The 21,226-nt window shown below is 39.4% G+C and overlaps 1 protein-coding gene across 2 annotated transcripts in view; it reads left to right on the forward strand.

The window, feature by feature from the left end:
* Positions 1-12,961: 12,961 nt before the first annotated feature.
* The window catches only part of LOC122553126 (ubiquitin carboxyl-terminal hydrolase 53-like), a 98,090-nt gene continuing 89,825 nt past the window's right edge, over positions 12,962-21,226 (forward strand). Inside the window, exon 1 of one of the 2 annotated variants that reach the window (XM_043696686.2) lies at positions 12,962-13,487. In XM_043696686.2, coding sequence (XP_043552621.2) covers positions 13,344-13,487 — 144 coding nt within the window. In that variant the 5' untranslated portion in view covers positions 12,962-13,343. The remainder of the gene's footprint in view (positions 13,488-21,226) is intronic. The other variant, XM_087985777.1, reaches the window with a different exon arrangement.

The raw sequence follows: 21,226 nt of genomic DNA on the forward strand, positions 1-21,226 counted from the left end.
AAATCCTACATCAGGGCACGCAGAACCACTAAAGCATTCTAAAATTGCAACTCAACCATACCGCTGACCTGATATTGGTGAATGTTTTTGTTTTAGTTATGACAAAAGAAAGGGAAAATGATCTTACCATAGATATAAATGAATTTTACAGGATACCAAACATTGTCTTGCTCTAAAATAAATCAAGTACAAAAATTCCTGAAGTGGTTTCAGACCACAAGACTGCCATAAGGACACATTAATTAGCTGCATGGTCATGTTGAATTGTCAGCTGAGTTAATCTATCAAGCATAAAGTGGCGCCACTCTGTAGCTACTGTCTGATTTACTTCTCCCCTGTCCAAGTATGTGCAGCTGGGCAAGTGTGTGGCAAACATCAACAGCTGATGATTGTCATAAAACTGCAGGATCATATTTTGTCTGAATTACTCACAAATAAATAACCAGAGAAGGCACTTCAATGGCATGCTGATTCTATGTTGAAGTTAAAATACAAGTCAGGGGAACCCTGAAATATTTCAACAATTACACTCCTTTGATCAATAGGCTCAATTAAAATGCAAAAATGAAATGGCATTTCTTGGCATTCAGAAACACACTTGTCAAAGTCTACTAGAATTTAAAGCCATATTCTAATGCGTGCAATGGTCAGGGGAGGGGTGGTGTGAAAGTGTGGGGAAAGAAGTCTGAGAAGTGAAAAATATACTTGATTCATTATTCTTTTTTAGAAATTTTAATCAATCAGAAAATACAGCAGTCCAAAACACCAAAGACTTGTACAGTGTTATATAAAGTATTATAATAATTGTACAAGGGTCTAAGAATGTGAAAGGATAAATACAGAGAAATATACACCACTCTCTATGATATCATATGGACAGTGGGCCGAACACCTGAAGATCTTGAATAAGTAAAACCCTCCAAGCTTTTCTCTTCTACGCAGACCTTCAAAGTTACTGTGTGACAGTGGGAAAATCAACATGTTAGCACATTAATTGGATTGCATGGACCCTCTGAATGGTTGTACAGGTGCACTGACATGAAGGAATATCGAGCAAAACCCATTATCCAGGTCCTTCTCATATTTTTTGTTATAATATTAATGTAACCTGAAGCTAGTTGCTAACATGCAATAAATTGCTTATTGTTCAATAGAAGAACTTCTTTTAGTTAGACCAGCAAGTTGTTTTCCTCTACTGCTCCAGACTTAGCAGGCCCAGGAAATACCAACATTTAAAAAGGATACTGGAAACAAACTTGCCCAATTGTGATGTGCAAGTTCAGTTTAACTATACATATAATATAATAAGTAGTGGCAAGGATTTCATTTAGTGGTGAGATCTACAAACAGTTTAACTCGCCTACTCATACAGCCAGTTACTAATGAAGAGGAGCTGAAAATTAAAGAATCCTACAGAAGAAACCCGCTTCAACCAGGGAGAAATCCAATCAGTTGCATTTTTGACCTGAAAAAGGATATGCTGTGGTAGGACAGTTAGGAAATCCTGGAGAATAGTAACTGTAAAGGAGAGACAGACTGTATTACAATAGGAGCAGTCTGAAGTTGGGATTCAGTTGGTGAGTGGATGGATGAGAGGTTCTGCGAGTAAAGTTAAAATCTCTGGTGGGCAAGGGAAATCTTCTAAAAACAGTCCAGAATACAGGTTGGGAAAGTAGAAAGACAGCTGAATACTTCCAGCTCAAATTGACTATTGGCACTAAAGCAGGGGGGACCCATGAGGCACAGCTACAGCAAGGGAAATCAAGAGCCACAGAAGTAAAATTTAAACACGTCAAAGAGCTATGGATGTCACAAAGCCAGAATTAACACAACAGTAGATCAGGAGATGAATGAGCTAATGAAAAAGGATATTGTTAAGGCTATGTCAAAAGTGGAAAGCACTTATTAAACTTCAGCAAGCAGGAATCATCCAGAAAAATGTATTGAAAAAGTGGAATATATCTCTTAAAGCTGTAGATAGCATGAATCATTTAAAACCGGACTTACAGCAGGCATCATGCTTAAAGCTGCAAGCAGTGGGGTACATTCAATAAAACCATTAAGGAAATAGGAATCTACCAACAGTGGGATACATCCGGTGAAGTCACCAGAAAGGAAGGAATTATTCATATTGGCCATTAAAAGGCAGGGATCCTCCATTTTGGCCATAAGAAAGCAGGGGTCTATATGCAAGTTGCAAAATATGGTAAAATCTTCCAGTACAGCAGTACTCATTACTGGATATTAAAAGCTTTTTAAGCAAGGAAAATAAATAATTACTTCAGGAAGACCTGGAATTATAAATAGCACTGCCAGTAAGATTTAATTTCAGAGATGTGCCAACTAGAACGCTATTAAATATTTTGGAGAAAACAATTTTTAAAATACAGAATAGCTTCCAAAGTAGATATTAAATCAAAAGCTAATTAACCACTCATATGCACACAATCAATTGGGAGTATAACTGATGACATTGTAGCTTGCCAAGGTGTAAAAGAAAGAACATATACTTTTGAAGACATAGTGAAAGCCTTGACAATTACTTTAATAACAAAGCAAATAAAATTCTTGAAACACAAGGAAGACTTCAGCATCCAAGGGAACCCATAGATAATTTCATTGATGATCAGTACAGATTAGTGGAAAAGTGTAACTCTGGAGATTTAGATTAGATTAGATTAGATTAGATTAGATTACTTACAGTGTGGAAACAGGCCCTTCGGCCCAACAAGTCCACACCGACCGGCCGAAGCACAACCCACCCATACCCCTACATTTACCCCTATACCTAACACTACGGGCAATTTAGCATGGCCAATTCACCTGACCCGCATATCTTTGGACTGTGGGAGGAAACCGGAGCACCCGGAGGAAACCCACGCAGACACGGGGAGAATGTGCAAACTCCACACAGTCAGTCGCCTGAGTCGGGAATTGAACCCAGGTCTCTGGTGCTGTGAGGCAGCAGTGCTAACCACTGTGCCACCGTGCCGCCCATAAAAGTCAGAATTATTGTCAGACTTGTTGATAGGTTTTTCTCAGATTTATTACTATCAAAGAAATATTTGATTTTACAGAAAGTCTCTCAGATGATGAAAACAGCAGAAACTTTAAGTAGCAAAGATCAATCCTAAGTGGGTAAGATCAACTTTGACACAGCAGATCAACAGGACCCACTCAGTTCTTGAGGCTAAAATAAAATCACAAAAGACACATGTAAGCAAGTAATATAGTAACTGATAGTAGTTAGGATAGATACCAGATGCTCATTGTGATCACTATGGTACAAAGAAGCCTCATAGTTCCAGAAAGTGCACAGCTACTAACAGTGAATGTTTTACATGTAAGAGAAAAGTTAACTGTCAGAAAATGTGCTGAAAAAGCACTTTGTCACAGCAAAGCAAGGAATCAAATAGGTACACACACACACAAAGAGGTTAACAAGGTAGGATAGTCTGCAACAGAAAACAAAACCAACAGTGTTTCTTTAGTAAATAGCTGATTTAAACTTCCATTTTGGGAAGCTTACAATTATGTTAATGCACCAATTTCAAGTTAGACACTGGGGAAGTATCACTATGTTATCAGATATACAGTGGAACTATTATTGTCCAGGAGGCACAGTATTTCAGTTTAGAAGTGCACTCCATTCAATCTGTTAACACAAAAGGTTGCCAAATTATAAAGCACATACAAATGTTCCGCTATCAAGAATACTCGCTATAGAGAAGGAACACTTGTCTTGATCTCAACCTACTTCAAATGGAGAAAGTGTTAAACTATACAAAGTTAACGAACAACTGGTCAATGAACAACTGAGCAAGATTCAACCAACTGGTCCATTTTGAAGGATGAACGCTTAGGATCTCAAAAGGAACAAGGTCCAACATTCAGGCTCTTTTCAGTGTCAGTATAAATAGTTATCATTTCAATACTCTGTAACTAGTTATGCAGTAACTAATTGCTAACATGGAATAAATTATTTACTGTTCAATATAAAAACCTGTCTAGCAACTGGTAAGTGGTTTTCTCTAACACAATGGACTGAGCATACTCAATAGACTCTTGTACTTAGCAAACCTACTTCATGGCGAGTGTCTCAAATAAATAATAATTAAAACCACAATAAAATATAATTATAAAATCATATATGTTAGCTCATTCTTTAATAGGGCTGTGGAAAAATAATTCTTCAGTTCTTAGCTCTCTATCCGTGGGACTTTAGATAATATATGTTATTATTTCTCTTATATAAGAGAATCCTGATAAGCTCATGAAGTCTGATTTGTCTCTCTTTTGTTTCTAAGATTCAGGGAATCTTAGAAAAGTATAAGAGAGAGATTATGGAGCAGAAGAATCGGTGGAGAATTTCATGGGCAATAGTGGTGAACGTGAAGGACAGACATGGAGAGAAGTAGAAGAACAGTGATATGTATTTAGATCTGGATGTACAGATTTTAACCTGCAGTTTGGAAATTAGATTTGATAGACTAATATGATCCTGCCGTTTTAAGACGATCATACATGCAAGTACTATACAAAAAAAAGCTATGTTAAAGATGTTAAATGTTTTGCAATACGTTGCAAAGAAACAGTCATCAAAAGTGGACTTCTGAAGGAGGCTATGACTTTGTTTCAAAAGATATAGGAATAATGCTTTGAGAAATGGAGTGTATGGAAAATATAACTAAAGTTGGATGGTTTGGATCCAAAATGGAATGGGGTGAACATCTTGGAGCAAATGAGGTTGATGAAAGTGAGGAAAGCTTGGAAATTACAATGGATTGTAGAAATCAAAAGGGAAGGCATTGGAAGTGGCAGGAGGAAGCAGGAGTGGTCAAGACCACAACATGACTTTTGATTTCCAGTATCTACAGTTCTTGATTTGATTCTTGTATAGCCAAGTGTCTGTCTAGTTAGATACCAAACATGCTGCTCTAAGAACCTCTCTCAAAAATATTATTTGAATGTCTTGTCCAGGTTATGCCCATCTGACTTTTCATGTCTACATTTATATTAAAATCTTCCACGATTATTACTGTGCCTTTCTGACAAGCCCTCATAATAGTTATGTTATGCTTCACCCAAAAGTCCAGTTCCCATTAGAGAACCAGTAAATCACTTCCTTGAGTGAACTCTTGCCTTTATCATTTCCCATCTCTCCCCAACTCATTTCCAAATCCTGGTTTCCTGAACTTAAAGTAATCAGTTTCTATTGTGCTAATATGCTAATACTGTAATTAACTAACAAAAGTACACCACCACCTTTTCCAAGCTTCCTGCGTGTCCCTTCATTATTCAGGCATATCATGTCATCCTGCAGCTATGTTATTTTAATGGCTACCAGATATTATTTTTATTTGTGCGCTCAGTTCATCTGTTACATTTCAAACATTATGTGCATTCGGATAGATTGAATGCTCAGTTTTATTCTTTTTGCAACTGCTTATCTGCTGATTTACTCTAAGACTTGTACTTTCTACTCCTTCTTTTCATGGTCTGTCTGATATCCCCTATTGATACCTTCCTTGCTTGTCTTGTCGCTGCTCTCTGACATTACACATATTCCCAACTCTGAGCCTATTTAGCTTATAATTCTCCCTACTTCATTTGTTTTATGCCTTGCAGGCATACTAAGGATGCTTCCAAACCTGTGATTTCTACCACCTAGAAGGACAAGAGCATCAGATACATGGGGACACCACCAACTGCAGTTTTCCTTCCAAGCCACACAACATGCTGACATGAAACTATATTTGGCATTCCTTCACTCAGTGGTCCAAAATTCTGGAACTCCCATCCTTCAGCTCTGTGTGTAATTACATTACATGGACTGCAGTGGTTCAAGAAGGCAGCTCACAATCATCTTTCTGAGGGCAATTAAAGTGGATAGTAAGATAGGCAGGTGGGCAGAGGGGGTGGGTTGTCTTATTGGTAACAAATGGAATTAAATTAATAGTAAGGAACAAAGTAGGGTCAGATGGTGTAGAATCTGTGTGCATAGACCTGAGGTTAAAACAAAAACATAGTTGGAGCTATTTACTGGCCTCCAAACAATAGTCAGGAGCGGGGGCACAAGATACACCAGGAGATAGAAAAAATGCAGAGGAAAGGCAAAGTTACAGTGATCATGGGGGTTTCAATTTGCAGGTGGACTGGGAAAATTAGGTTGATAGTGGATTGCAAGAAAAGGAATTTGTTGAATATCCACAAGATGGCTTTTTGGAGCAGCTTATGGTGGAGCCCATTAGGTAACAAGCAATACTGGATTTAGTGTTGTGCAGTGAGGTAGACTTGATAAAGGAGCTGAAGGTGAAGGAACCCTTAGGAGGCAGTGATCATGATATGATTGAATTTACTCTGCAACTTGTGAGGGAGAAGATAGAATCATGGGTAATGGTTTTATAGCTGAATAAAGGCAACTAAGAAGCATGAGAGAGGATCTGGGTAGAATTGACGAGGAGAGGAGCTTAGCAGGAAAGACAGTGGAACAACAATTGCAGGAGTTTCTGGGAGTAATTCAGGAGACACAGCAGAGATTCATCCTGAGGAAAAAGAAGCAAGGTACAGGAAGGATGAGGCAACCATGGTTGACAAGGGAAGGAGGGATTGCATAAAAGCAAAAAAGAAAGCAGGTAATGTAGCAAAGGGCAGAGGACTGGGAAGCTTACAAAGACCAACCGAGGGCAACAAAAAAAAAAGAAATAAAGAGGGTGGTGAAGATTAAGTATGAGGGTAAGCTAACCAGTAATATAAAGGAAGACTGTAAGAGTTTCTTTAATAAACAAAAGTTAAAAGAGAGGCAAAGTTGGCATTAGGCTACTCGACAATGATGCATGAGAGATAGTAGTGGGGAACAAGGAAATGGTTGAGGAACTGAATAATTACTTCGTGTCAGTCTTCACGGTGAAAGACATGAGTAATATCCTAAAAAGTCACGAGTGAGTGAAGGGGCAGAGTTGAGTATGGTGGTCATCATCAAGGAGAAGGGACTAGAAAAACTGAATGGCTTGAAGGTAGATAAATTACCTGGATCAAATGGAGTACACCCCAGAGTTGAAAGAAAGGTAGCTGAAAAGATAGTGGAGATGTTAGTGGTGATTTTTCAGGAATCGTTAGAAACAGGGAGGGTCCCAGAGGACTGGAAAATTGCTAAGTGACACCCTTGTTTTAAAAGGGAGTAGGCAAAAGGCAGAAAATTACAGACTGATGAGCCTAACTCAATTGTGGGTAAGATCCTGGAATCCATTGTGAAGGATGAGATTTCTGAATACTTGGAAATGTATTGTAAAATTGGGCAAAGTCAACATGGTTTCATCAAGAGGAGGTCATGCCTGACAAATCTACTAGAATTCCTTGAGGAAATAACGAGCAGGTTAGACCAAGGAGAGCCAATGGATGTTATCTATCTGGACATCAAGAAGGCCTTTGACAAGATACGCAAAAGAGGCTACTGAGTAAGATAAGGGCCCAAGGTGCTAGATGCAAGGTGCTAGCATGGATAGAAGCTTGGCAGTCCGGCAAAGCAGAGGGTAAGGATAAAAGCGTCCGTCTCAGGATGGTAACTGGTGACAAGTTGTGTTCCACAAGGATCAGTGTAGGAACCACAAACTTTCACTTTATACATTAATGATCTAGATGAAGGAACTGAGGGCATTCTGGCTAAGTTTGCAGATGATACAAAGATAGGTAGAGGGACAGGCAGCATTGAGGAAGTGGGGAGGCTGCAGAAGGATTTGGACAGGTTAGGGGAGTGGGCAAAGAAGTGGCAGCTGGAATACACTGTGGGGAAGTGTGAGGTCATGCACTTTGGTCAGAAGAATAGAAGCATGGAGTATTTTCTAAATGAAGAAAAAATTCAGAAGTCTGAAGTGCAAAGTGACTTGGGAGTTCGAGCCCAGGATCCTTTCAAGGTGAACTTGCAGGTTAAGTCAGTAGTTAGAAAGGCAAATGCAATGATGGCATTTATTTTTAGAATATAAAAGCAGGGGTGTATTTTATAAAGTATTAACCTCTAGTCAGACCACATTTGGAGTATTGTGTGCAGTTTTAGGCCCCCTATCTCAGAGCATGTTCAGAGGAGGTTCACGAGAATGGTCCCAGAATTGAAAAGCTTAATATATCAGGAAAGTTTGAGGACTCTGGGTCTATACTTGATGGAGTTTAGAAGGATGACGGGGGGGGGGGGGGAATCTAATTGAAATTTACAGAATACTGAATGGCCTGGATTGGGTATGTGTTGGGAAGATGTTTCCATTGGTAGGAGAGACAAGGACCCGAGGGGACAGCATTAGAGTAAAGGGAAGACCTTTTAGAATGGAGGTATGGAGAAACTTCTTTAGCCAGAGAGTCATGAATCTATGGAATTCATTGCCGCAGAAGGCAGTGGAGGCCAGGTCATTGAGTATATTTAGGTTCTTGAGTATCAAGGCAATCAAGGGTTATGGGGAGAAAGCGGGAGAAGCAGGAAAAACTTATGAGCCATGGTTGAATGGTGTAGCAGATCTGATGGGCTGAATGGCCTAATTTCTGCTCCTATGTCTCATGGTATTATAATCGCTGGCTGAGTTAGTGACACCTCCATCCTGGCAATGTTAAAAAAGAAGTCTTCCCTTTGGATCCTTTGAGATAACATCAACATTTTTGAGGATGCATTTGGGAATAATGAAAAAGGCTTTACATGATAACTCTTCATTTTCCCCTTTGCTAGTTTAATTCTCTCACTTCCGGGACATTTCCTTTTTGATCCTTGCAGTATCCCTTCTAATAGCAAAGTTGAAACAGACTGCAATGGGTCATTATCTTGCCCATGTGCCACAAATGGTCAGGAAACCTGATATTTACCATGGCTGAGTTAAAAAAAACACTTTTTATTCTTCCTGCAAAATGGACAATTTCACATTTTCCCACCTATACACCATTTCCCAGATCTTTGCCTGCTCAATTAACCGATTTGTATCCCCTTATAAGCCTATTTTCCTCTTCACAACCTATTTTCTTAGACACCATTCTGTCATCAATCAGCAAAAGTTAACAACTGTACCTTCAGTCCTTTCATCAAAGTTATTTATTAGAAAAATGGAAAACATTGATTCCTCTAGTATGCGAATTCAAACTTGCAAAGCAGGAAATGAACCATTTTTGCTACGTCCTGTTTCCTCTCAGCTTGACAACCTTCTATCCATATCAATATATCCTCTACTCCCTCATCTTTTATTTCTCACAATAACCTTTAATATGACACCTTATTAAATACTTTCTGGAAACTTAAGTACATTGTAGCAAAAGCTTCCATTTTATCCATCTATTACTTCAGAAGAAAAATGACACAAGTCAGAAGTATGATGGAATATTCCTCACTTGCCTGGATGACTGCAGCCACAACAACACTCAAGAAGCTTCACACCATCCAGGACAAAGCAACCTGCTTGATTGGCAGCACATCGACAAGCATCCACTCTCTCGACCACCAACACTCAGTAGAAGCAGTGTGTATTATCTACAAGATACACTGCAAAAATTCACCAAAGATCCTCAGATATCACCTTCCAAACCCACAATCACTTCCATCCATAAGTATAAAGACAGCAGATAAATGGGAACACCACCACCTTTAAGTTCCCCTCCAAGTCACTCACCATCCTGACTTGAAATATATTGCCATTCCTTCTCTGTTGTTGGGTCAAAATTCTGGAATTCTCTCCCTAATGGCATTTTCCCACCTATACACCAGAGCAGGTGGACTACGGCAGTTCAAGAAGGCAGCTCACCTCCTTCTCAAGAGCAACAAGAGAGGGGTAATAAATGTTGGCCAGCCAGTGATGCCCACAATTCACAAAATGAATTTTAAAAATTGAATTTAAAAATCAAGTTTACAGATAAGAAAGGCATGGATGAGGGTTTCAGCAGTTGCTGAGCCACGATTGGTGCAGAGTAGACTGATAGAGAAGTAATAATGGGCTGTCTTAGTTGTGCCACAGATATGTGATCAGAATCTACCTCAGATATGACACCTAGCTAGTAAACAGTTTTTTCAGCTCAACAGTTTTAAGACAGCAGAATAAAAGTTGGTAGCAAGGGAATGAAATTTGTACCAACACCAAAAGATAATGGATTCCCACTTTTTAACCAGAGGACATTTATGTCCATTCAATACTGGATGTCACCTAAGGAATCCAATAACTTAATCACAATGGAGGAGTAAGAAAGATAATGGCTGAGTATCATCAGCATACTTGTGAAAACTTACCATGTGGTTGCAAAGGATATTATGAAAGGAAGACTTGCAAAGGAGAAATGGCGGAAGAGGAAGGATACGTCTTGGGAGTGGCATCGGTGGGAGCACAAGAGGTTAGGGGGCCCTGATAGAAATAGAAGCCATTCCAAGTACTTATTTAGGTATATTTTGTTAGATAAGCAGGAAACCAGGTGTGTGCTGCCCTATCTATTGGATGGTAATGAAAAGGTATTGGAGGAAGATGCTGTTGTCCACCATGTCAAAAGGTTGCGTTCAGAAGAACAAGGAGGAATAGCTATCCTTTGTCACAGCCACATAGAGAGTCAGTATGACTTTGATGAGAGCCATTTCAGTATTATGGCAATGATGAAAACATTGGAGTGATCCACAGTACAGTTTTGAATAAGGTGTTTGCAAATATTTAAAGATAACAGGCTAACCTTGAAAGGACAAGGCAGGTTGATGACTGTAAAACTGTCGGGATGGTTTCAGAGGCAGGTAGATTGAGTGGGTGTATGTGATATTACAGACGCTCCAGGAGATTGCTTTAATTGATTGAGCAATCCACAAGCATTTGTTTCATAGTGAAAATACTCATGTTTGCACCGCCACTAAGATTAAGAAACTCGTTATATTTGTATATACTATCTAATTGGAACCGTGATCCATTGACTTTCAAAGAGGCTACAAGTTATTCACAGATTTTATGGACATATAGGACTGGGAAATACATAACTTGATTGTCGACTGGTGGTGGTGATTTGCCCCACCTTGTCAATTGTGGCTCTCCTGAATAAACAATTCATCTCATGCCATTCTTCTGCCCTTTCCTGTAAACCTAAACATTCTTTATTTTTAGATAATAATCCAAATCCCTCGTGAAAGCCTCAAGTCAACTTGCCTTGATCACACTATCAGATAGTGTGGACCAGATTTTAACCACTTGCTGCATAAGAATCTTTTTCATGTTTCTATTTAGACCATAAGACATAGGAGTGGAAGTAAGGCCATTCGGCCCATCATGGCTGATGGGCATTTCAACTCCACTTTCTTCTATTGCCAATTACTTTAAGTCTGTGCCCTCTCATTATCCAACCTCTCACCAGTGGAAGAGTTTTATATGCTTATTTAGTCTGCTTAGAAAACTCAATTTTCAATATTAAATAGCCTTTCAACCATCTCTTCTCCAACTTTTCCACTATCCACTACCATGGGGTGGCATGGTGACTCAGTGGTTAGCATTGCTGCACTCGGACCCAGGTTTGATTCCATCCTCGGACAACTGTGTGGAGCTTGCACATTCTCCCTGTGTCTGTGTGGATTTCCTTCCCCCACTTCAAAGATACGCAGGTCAAGTGAATTGGCCATGCTAAATTGCTCATAGTGATAAGTGCATTAGTCAGTGGTAAATGGAGGGGAATGGGTTTGGGTGGGTTACTCTTTGGAGGGTCAGTGTGGACTTGTTGGGCTGAAGGGCCTGTCCATACTGTAGGGAACCTCATCTAATTTCTAAATAAGGAAGAAGTCATTGAACAATCAGACTCGCCCTAACTCTCACTGATTTTCCGCTATGGACTTTTGTATTGATAAATATTATTTAATTTCGAAAGACTGAATAATAAAACTTGTGAGCAGTGAAACTGAAATTGAAAAGTAGCTTTCAACAAGAGGCAGGGTAGGCAGCGTTCGGATCCTGATCGTCTCCACGCCCTCGCACCAGGACGGCCCATATCCTTCTTGCTTTTTCACCTTTTTCTTCTTTTAGGTGGTGATTGCAGAAGAAAGCAGCATCTCTGGCAGCGAGAGCGAAAGCCAGCAGCCTGGGGCGGTGGTAGGGACAAGTTCAAGTCCTCCTGATGAATGAGAGCTCATCGTGGTAGTGGTGTTGAACTATTAACATTTTTTGTTTTTCTACCTTTTAGGAAGAAGGACTATAATGTTTAACTTTTTAAACTTTGTTTCCTTATTTTGCGGCTTTTTACCTAAGATGGCGCCCTAAGTGGCAACTTGTAAACTTTTCACTGTACTCATGTGAGTACATGTGACAATAAACCTAATCAATTCAAAAAGTTACGTTCAAATTCAAATGAAACTGTACGTTCTGTCATAATTGCACTTAATACGACACTAGCAAACAGTAATAAAACATGTTTACATCAGGAAAATTCCTAGCCCACACAAACATCTTTAGACTTCAAAGTAAAATGAAATTATCTAGAGATATCAATCCAAACAAATTATCTAACAGGGAGGAGCAGTGGCTGGTCAGATCGCAGAGATTTCCAAACTCTGTTCTTTGGCCCTTCGACTTGATTGTTGCAATCGTTGAGGTTCACCAGTTTGGTTAGTGCATTGCCAGAGTACGCCCAATCTAAGTCTCTAAGTAAATAAGGAAGGCAGGGGCGAATCTCCTCCGCAATATCCCCATCTCTTGGCACCCCTTGTTGATACATACTCTGTTCAATTATGCACAGAGCTGTTTTGCCTGATCAACCACTTTCCTCCTTCTCTTCCGCCCAACTGACAGGTAAAAGAAGAAGAACGAGAGAAAGACAGCTTCAGACCCATACGTCAGGTAGGAATACTCAACTCTTGTCAATACAGATCCACTTCCCTGATCTGTGGCTGGGATCACACGTGACCGGACGCAAGCTACTGGAATCAGCTGGTGGTGACGCAACGGCGCTGATCTCGAGCTCGGACGGTTGGACCGGAGTGTTCTCTCGCGCGGCTCGCCTCACCTGCCGGATCCGGCCACAGCAGCGCTGCTGGCGGCGTCACCTTCCTCCTCGCTTTCCGTCGTGCAGCCCTCGCCAACCTTCGTTCAGTTCGCTGCCATCGCTCATCCCGCACCCCCCTACTCTGGGGGAGCGTGTATCTGGAAAAGAGGGAGGAAGGCAATGAAGGACTGCGGAGGGTGAAAAGAGCAGAGGTTTTGGAGGGGAGCTACCCCCATGGCGAGAAGCCGCTTCACCTGAGTAGGGTAGGGGAGGGGAGGGCGGGCGGCGATCGCGAGGAACAGGCAGCGAGCGCGCGGCCCGAGCCGGCCGGCCTGTCCCCTCCCTCCGTGTGTCCGATTGTTGTGGCTCGCGCCGCTCCTGGCACAATGGCCTGGATGAAGAACTTCCTGAAGCCCGGGGGTAACCTGCGGAGCGGCTACCAGCCTGGGAGCATGTTGTCCATCGCCCCGCCCAAAGGACTGCTGAATGGACCCGGAGAGAACAGTTGCTTCCTCAACAGCGCAGTGCAGGTAAGGGAATCGCACTTGATCCACACCGGGCTCGGGCTGCACTCAGCGGAGCGGCGACAGCCATAGCAACGACGGCTGGTCCGACACACACCTTGAGAACCCATGTTTAAAAGTGGAAGGCAATACAGCTTCTTGTCGAGCTGTGTCTGCAAACTTTTAACTCCTCCCGACTGCTTCCCGATGGAAGGAATGCAGTGACACCCTGATTGCACTATCTCGCACTGTGTTTACCATTTCAGATCGCTGCAGGGGAAATAGTTTAAAAACACTCATCCATCGCAACAATTCGGTTTTTTTAAAATAATTTTTTTTGGGGTGTTAGTTTTAATAGCTGCACGCCGATATTTCAGCTGTCCCTGTACTTTGTAATACCTTGTAGTAAACCAAACTATTGTTTGCAAGGGGAAATTGCATAGATCATCACCAGATCCGAAGAGGTGAAACTTGACAAGTTTGATGCAAATAGAATTTGCAATCTGAATTTGAAATAAAACAATTCAATCTTAATTTCATAGGACACAGGTATGCTGCACGTGAACTTTGTTTTTTTCCACTTTGTGATACTGCAGAGAAAATACAGTTTTAGATTCTTGTAGATTTTGTTTTGGGCTTCCAATTTATCCCTGGTTTTAAAATAAGTTACTCCCCGGGGCTCTTTATCTACTGAGGAGTGTCCAGCATTTTACATTGTGGTCCTCTTAAGTGTTTTGTGCCGTGAAAGTTTGAGCAGTGTATCAACAGTTAGCACGTACTGCCAACAACTGAATATTCTGATTTGTAATAAATTAGTGAATAAAAAAAACAACCTTCTAGACCCACAATGTTTGAACAGGGCATATAAACAAAGAGATGTGAGCTAAGTGTGTTAGTAAACAGATGTACTTAAAACAGAAAAGAACTCTTGTATATATCTGGAAGTTCATTCTACTAAACTCTTTGTGGTTATCAGAAGAATTGCTCAATTTAGGTAACTGGTATGTATTTTGTAAATATCATTATTTTAGTTGACAATTTCAGTTGGTTGAAAAGAAGATATGTGAATGTTTTTATTTGGAGATGCCGGTGTTGGACTGGGGTGTACAAGGTTAAAAATCTCACAACACCAGGTTATAGTCCAACAGGTGTAATTGGAAGCACACTAGCTTTCGGAGCGACGCTCACCTGATGGAGTGTCGCTCCGAAAGCTAGTGTGCTCCCAATTAAACCTGATGTAATGTTTTTATTGTTCTAGTTAATTGAAGAGTTTTTCTGTTACAAACTGAGGATCCAAACACTTTCCATATTTTGCCTGAATCGTGTAGTGCAAATTTACAGATCATATCTCTTCAAAATATTTTTAGAAGTTGAAGTATGTTTTTATTACTTATCATCAGCTTGCACATGCTCATATTTTAAAGACTTGTAACAACATGGTTCAGAGCCGTTTCCTTCAGAAACCAACTACAGCCTATCCACTCTTTCCTGATAAATCTTCACTGATTTTTCTTTTGTTCCTTCATTAGTGCCCTCCTTCCTATTGTGCACAGGACTATGGTTTAACCAGGCTTATAAGTTGTGTTTTGAGTCTTTTCAATTGTTTTCTCAAAATCAAACCCCAGTTTTTATTAGTTTACATTTGGGTGTAAGGTTCCAAAAGAAAAGTGTGGAAAACCATATGGCATTAACATTTTATAATTTGTTTCACTTTAGAAATATTCAGCAGTTCAGGTGAAATTCAAGTAGCATGGTTCTTAAACTTTCTCAAAACTGTGATCACCTTGATTACTTGTGTTTCAGATGATTTTTGTTTGGATAAAACCGTAGATAAGATTTGTGAGGAAAAAAATTGTAGATATGATTGTTGGTAATGAAGTCAGTTTTGTAACACTTTGTATGGCAAAGCATTTGTTAAAAATGACCAGTTTGTGCAGGAAAGCTTTTCAATTCATACTCAGGGACGATGATAGATCTCCTGCAATAATTTCTAAGTCCTCAGTGAGTTAACAATATTTTTACAAAAAGAAAGTGTTTTACAGGTACTGAGTGTTGTACTACTTATGGGCTGATTTTTTTTTAATCAGTGATTTTTATTTACTGAGTAAAGAAATAAATGAATTTGTTGTGGTTATTCTAATATCAAACATAGTTTATACTAGATGAGTTGTGCCCTAGAAAACTGAGCTCTGATGGCACAAATTCTTATGTTCTGTTTATTCTTGTTCATGTATATTTTTCCAGTCTGTATTTCCCATGAAATTTAAATTCATTTTTGTTTTGCTGTAAGATAGTATAGATTTTCTAGGTCATACGACTCCACTTGACTATGCTTGAAAATCAATTTGTGCTCGTAGTTTCTACCATTTGTGCTCAAAAGATGCCTAGTTATTCAGTTTTTCAACTACATGCTTCATAACAGTACAAAGGTAACAATATTTCAATGGGCTCTAAATGAAAAGCACATTCTGAGCAGGACAAAAAAATATTTTTATTCAGTCTCTTCAGACTATTTATGACACAGCCCTAGGGCATTAGGGCCTTAAACCTGGGCTTTTTGGTCCAGATCTGAAAATGTGTTGCTGGAAAATATTGGTCCAGATGTTGAGAAAGCTGTCTGCCACAAGACTCTCTGTGAGCAGGACAAATGTAACCCAGTCACCTAATGCTCCCAATCATCAGCCAAGAGGGGAATTAATCAATAGTTGCATGAAATATTGCCTGCACGCTGGCAGTCTGTTCTGGTTCTACTGGAATGACTTTACTCCTGATCCCAAGTTGTGAGCATGACATGAACGTGAGCCAAATGCTAGGAGAAAGGATGATGGGAACAAACCACAAGACATATTGTGCTATTGAGGACAGAAATTTGCTACATCACCTCTGTTACTGAACTCAATAAGGGGCCTATTTCTTCATCATCATTCTATACCTAAATAGATATCACCCACCAGATACATTGGAGCAACTCTTCAAATTTACTTTGGTATGATCTCCCAATGCATAGCCAACACCACCACAGAAAAGTAGTATTATAAGACCATGGAAGAATTGTTGACCCTATTCCTAAAGCACTTCCCCTCCAAGTCCATTTTTATCCTGATTTGGAAAATTGTTTCTTTTTCAAAGTCAAAATCCTGGAATTTTCAAAATGTATGATTACTTTGACTTTATGGTAGACCTTCTTATTAAACTACTGTCAGTTCTTTTTGTGAAGTACCATTCAGTGGGATGTTTCCAAGAGCAGGCACATCATCAATATAAAACAATAATTTTTTTTAACAAATCTGGCATTTTGGTAAATATTAAAAGTTAACTTGTTACCTCTTAATTACTATCAATGGATTGAGATGAGGCGTAATATTTTGACTTGCATTATCTCCAGGCTAGACATCAGTAGGTGATGTGGCAGTGGGTGAGAAGATCAAATTAAAACTGAAGCCTATTGAATTTTCAGGTTGTTTCAGAAAGTGTAGAAGAGGAGGAAATGCCAACTTATACCTAGCTGTGACTTCCATTGTGATTCTTCGAGCCTTTAACAAGAAAGAACGATTGTCGGCAGTGTTCCTTGTTGTGTAAAATGTTTGGCACAGTGGCAGCTGCTGTGAACAGGTTCAATCAACTTGAATTCCCTGGCACAGTGACTAATAGCAATCCAAGTGAATATAACAATTCTGTTTATCCTAAAAGCAAGAATTCTGAATTCCCCAGTGTAAGAATATGAGCCCAGCACTGTTTCTCAATGATGTTGATGACATTTAGTATTCCGAGATTGTGCCTTGCTCACAATTTCACTATTACATATTTTAAGTAACCTCCTAGGAGTTGTAAAATATCATCGAAAAGGCTTTAAAGTTTCCGGGATATGATTGAGAAAAAAGGCCAAACTCTGCAAAAACCCAATTAAATATGCTCCAAAGGACGAGAGACAGGATCTTATACTTGAAACTGCATCAAGACTAACAACAGCAGAGGTTGTTTTGTACGGCGTTCCAAAGAAATATGGTTTGTGTATAAAATGGCATTAGCTAGGCTGGACTTTTTGTAAAAGAAGAGTACAGTGAATACTGGAAAACTGAAACAAACAATATAAATTTTTTAATTGTCAAGCAGGATCTGTGGAGGGAAACCGTTAACAGTCATCAGAATTGTCAGTATTGCCACAGTTGTGGTCAAGACTTCATGTAGCATGCACATGGCAGTGCGAATGGATCATGATGCTGGTGTGAACAGTGGTCCGTGGAGTTTTGGATGTATTGGAGGTGACCTCCAAAATTAAGCAAAGATGATGAACAAGATGGAAAAGAGAAACAAATCTTCTCAGCGAGATGAGTAAGACTTCAAAGTAGTCATTCTTGGAATCAAATTAAATACGAACATAAAATAAGGATATGTTGAAAATTTGAACTAAAAACAAAAAGTGCTGGACATGCTCAGGTCAGGTAGCATCTGTGGAATAACAATGTTTACAGTTTCAAACTGAAAGGTCACCTCAATCTGAAACATTAAATCTGTTTCTCTCTCCATGAATGCTACCTGATCCACTGAATTTTTAAAAAAATGTTTTTTGTTTTTGGTTTGGATGATGTCGAGCCTCCTATGGAAAGAATCATTCCTTTGGGTCCACACCTTTTTTGAAGCTGTACTAATTGTTTATCTGCCCAATTCTTGACTTTGGCCATCCAGCCTAATTCACTATGAAGCAGCCACAGATTAAGAAGTTCAGTAACAATCAAGAACTGAACAGCAAGGACAACACACAAATTCAGTTTAGAAATGCCTTTAGGATCATTATAATCTATACCTCATTTTACATTGAATATTTTGAAATGTTACTGTTCCAATTATGGATTTTACTGTTATTCCTGAAACCCCTATTACTGAATATTTCTTCCCTTGCATATTGCTAAAATCTGCCAGATTTGAGGAAAAGATCCCTTTCGGACTATTTAGTGGATTTGCAACTTTACAGCGTGCCTGTCAGAGAATTATGTTGCAAGGGTTAACTTAGTAGCACTGATGTTCAATTACCATATGGCATTAACTAGTATGTTTGGGATATTTAATATAAAATAGATTTATAAAGGGTAATATTCTCTGACTTATCCTTTGTAGCTCCTGTGTGTATCACTCAAATCTGTGTTTGCCACTCATAGTTTCTGTTTATTAAGAATGCACTTGGGTATAGATAGATTAATCCTGGTTCTGGATGAAATGTCTTAGCCTGAGTTCCTAGTTTTGTTTTTGGGTTCCATATCTTGCTGCTTTGAACATTGGGATTGTTTCCTCCAATTCTTGCCAGAAACACCTGTCTTGATAGAACCGTCATGTTTGTGAACTAAATTATCACTCATTTTAGGGTTCTAAGGTCCAATCTGTAAGTGATTTGTGGGTATTTTATTCATTGTCATTAGTTTTTATGCACGGAAAAAGCCCATCATGCCCATGCTAGTCACTAAACATCTGTCCATTCCAACCCCATTTTCCAGAACTTGGAGAGTAGCCTAGTATGGCATTTTAGGTGCTCAACTAAATACTTCTTGGATAGCTTGAGAGTTCCTGCCTCTGCTACCTTTTTTGAGCAGTCAGTTTCAAATGCACTGTCTAGGTGAGGAATAAAATCTCCAATCCTCTTAAACTCCTGCTTAGTTTAAAACTGTGCCTGCCAGTTTTTGGCTACTGAGGGGAAAAAAAAGTTCTCCCTTTCTCTCCTATATTTGCTTCATAATTTGTACATCTCAATTAGGTTGCCCCTCAGCGTTCTATACTCTGAGGAAGACAAACCCAGTCTATCCAGTTTCTGTTCAAAGATGAATGGCTCCAGCCCAGGTAACATGCTAGAGAAGCTCCTCTGCACCCCTAAATGTGTCCTAAATAATATGTCCATCACAGCCTCCTTGTTATTGTAGTCAATGTCTTGACTAAAGGTAAGTATCCCATTTCCCCCCACCCCAACCACCTTATCTATTTGTTCTGCTGTCTTCAAGGATTCATGGGCATGCCGGCCAAGGTCCCTCTGATTCTTTGTACTTCCTAGAGTCCTACCATTTAACATGTACTCCCTTGCCTTCCAAATGCATCAACTCTAATTTTTCAGGATTAAATTCTGTTTATTTAGTTCCATTATTCTTTGAATTTCTTCATGCTTTAGTTACTTCTACAGCTTCAGATTGTTAAATTAAAATGAGAATATTTTAAAGTTTGCTGTGGTGAGTTGACCTGGCTGGAAAAATGTTGTTGAACCAATGCATATCCTATCCGTTTGCTTGATTAGCACTCTTTCTTTTAAGTCTCAGTCCAGAAACTTGAACAGAAAAAATCTAGGCTTTCACTCTACTGAGGGAGTGCGGCACTATTGCCTGTTTTTTGGATGAAACATTAAACAACGGCCCTGTTTACCCTTTTGATTGTAAGTGAATTGTGTGACACTCGTTTGAAGAGGAGGAGATTAGTTATACCAGATGTCATGACCAATATATAATCTTCAGTAATGATAGCATTAGAACATTGCTATTTGTGGGATCTTGCTACGCATTTTACAATTACTTAATTGACTGTAAAGCACTTTTAGGACATTCCAAGGTTGTGAAAGGCACTGTGGAGAGAGTGTGTCTTGTATACATATCAATCTGGCAAACTGACGCACAGTGAAAGTAGCTATATGATTAGGACCTTCACATCTCACACAGAAATGAATCTTTGTAATGATGCATATTGGAAGCTATGATATTCTGTTGAATACAGCTGCACCTGAACAGAAGCTAGTTCACATACTAAACTGTGTGTTTTACAAATTGACTGTGTTTAAATAAGAACATTCCATATGATATATTTTCTTTACATAATATACGGCAACTGTGATGTGAATCCTGAAGGCAATACTTTGTCTATTTAGTTGTGTGGACTGAGACATTTGCATTCTGTCCCATAGTGTATTTTTCATGTAATTTAAATCTGAATTATGTAGTTGTGTCAACTCATTTTTCTTACCCTTTGGAAAAAGTTCTCCGGTACAATAGACTGATGACTGGAAGTCCAAGACTATTGTTTTTTTTCACAGGTAGTGGGTGTTGCTGGCTGGGTCAGCATTAATTGTCCATGCCTAATTACCCTTGAAGGCAGTTTTGAGCTGCCTTCCTGAACTGTTGCAGACAATTCTGTATAGGTACATCCACAATGCCAGAATGTTCTGATAAACTGAAGGATGCCATTGGCAACACTGACGACTATTGCTTCAAGGGTTATAAAAGAGCATTTTGTTTCTTTCATACCTACTATAGTTAGGAATCAAAGTGCACTGATTAACTGCAGTTTCATAAATAATTTGGTGTTAGCAAGCAACAAAAATGAAAATATTAAGGAACATGGATTTAAATTGACTGGCGCATTAATTTTCAAAAAATTCTGTCACCTGTGTGAGCCAAAGTTTCTGAACATACGCAGGCTGTTTGATTTGGAGCAACAAAGCTGAATTAATTTTTTTTTTGCATTTGATCTCGCGCAGAGGGTGGTGCATGTATGGAATGAGCTACTAAAGAAAGTGGTGGGGGCAGGTACAATTACAACATTTAAAAGGCATCTAAATACATATAGGAAGGGTTTAGAGGAATATGAGCCAAATCTGGCAACAGGACTAGGTCAAATTGGGATGTCTGGTTGGCACAAACAATTTGGATCAAAGGGTCTGTTTCCATGCTGAATGATTCTATATCAAGATGAGGTTACATGGATCCCAAACTGAATCAAATTCACTTTCTAATTTTGTT

The sequence above is a fragment of the Chiloscyllium plagiosum genome, unplaced genomic scaffold, assembly GCF_037043375.1.
Source record: "Chiloscyllium plagiosum isolate Xiang-an unplaced genomic scaffold, Cpla_swu_hap1 HiC_scaffold_1, whole genome shotgun sequence".
NCBI classification, from domain to species: Eukaryota; Metazoa; Chordata; class Chondrichthyes; order Orectolobiformes; family Hemiscylliidae; genus Chiloscyllium; species Chiloscyllium plagiosum.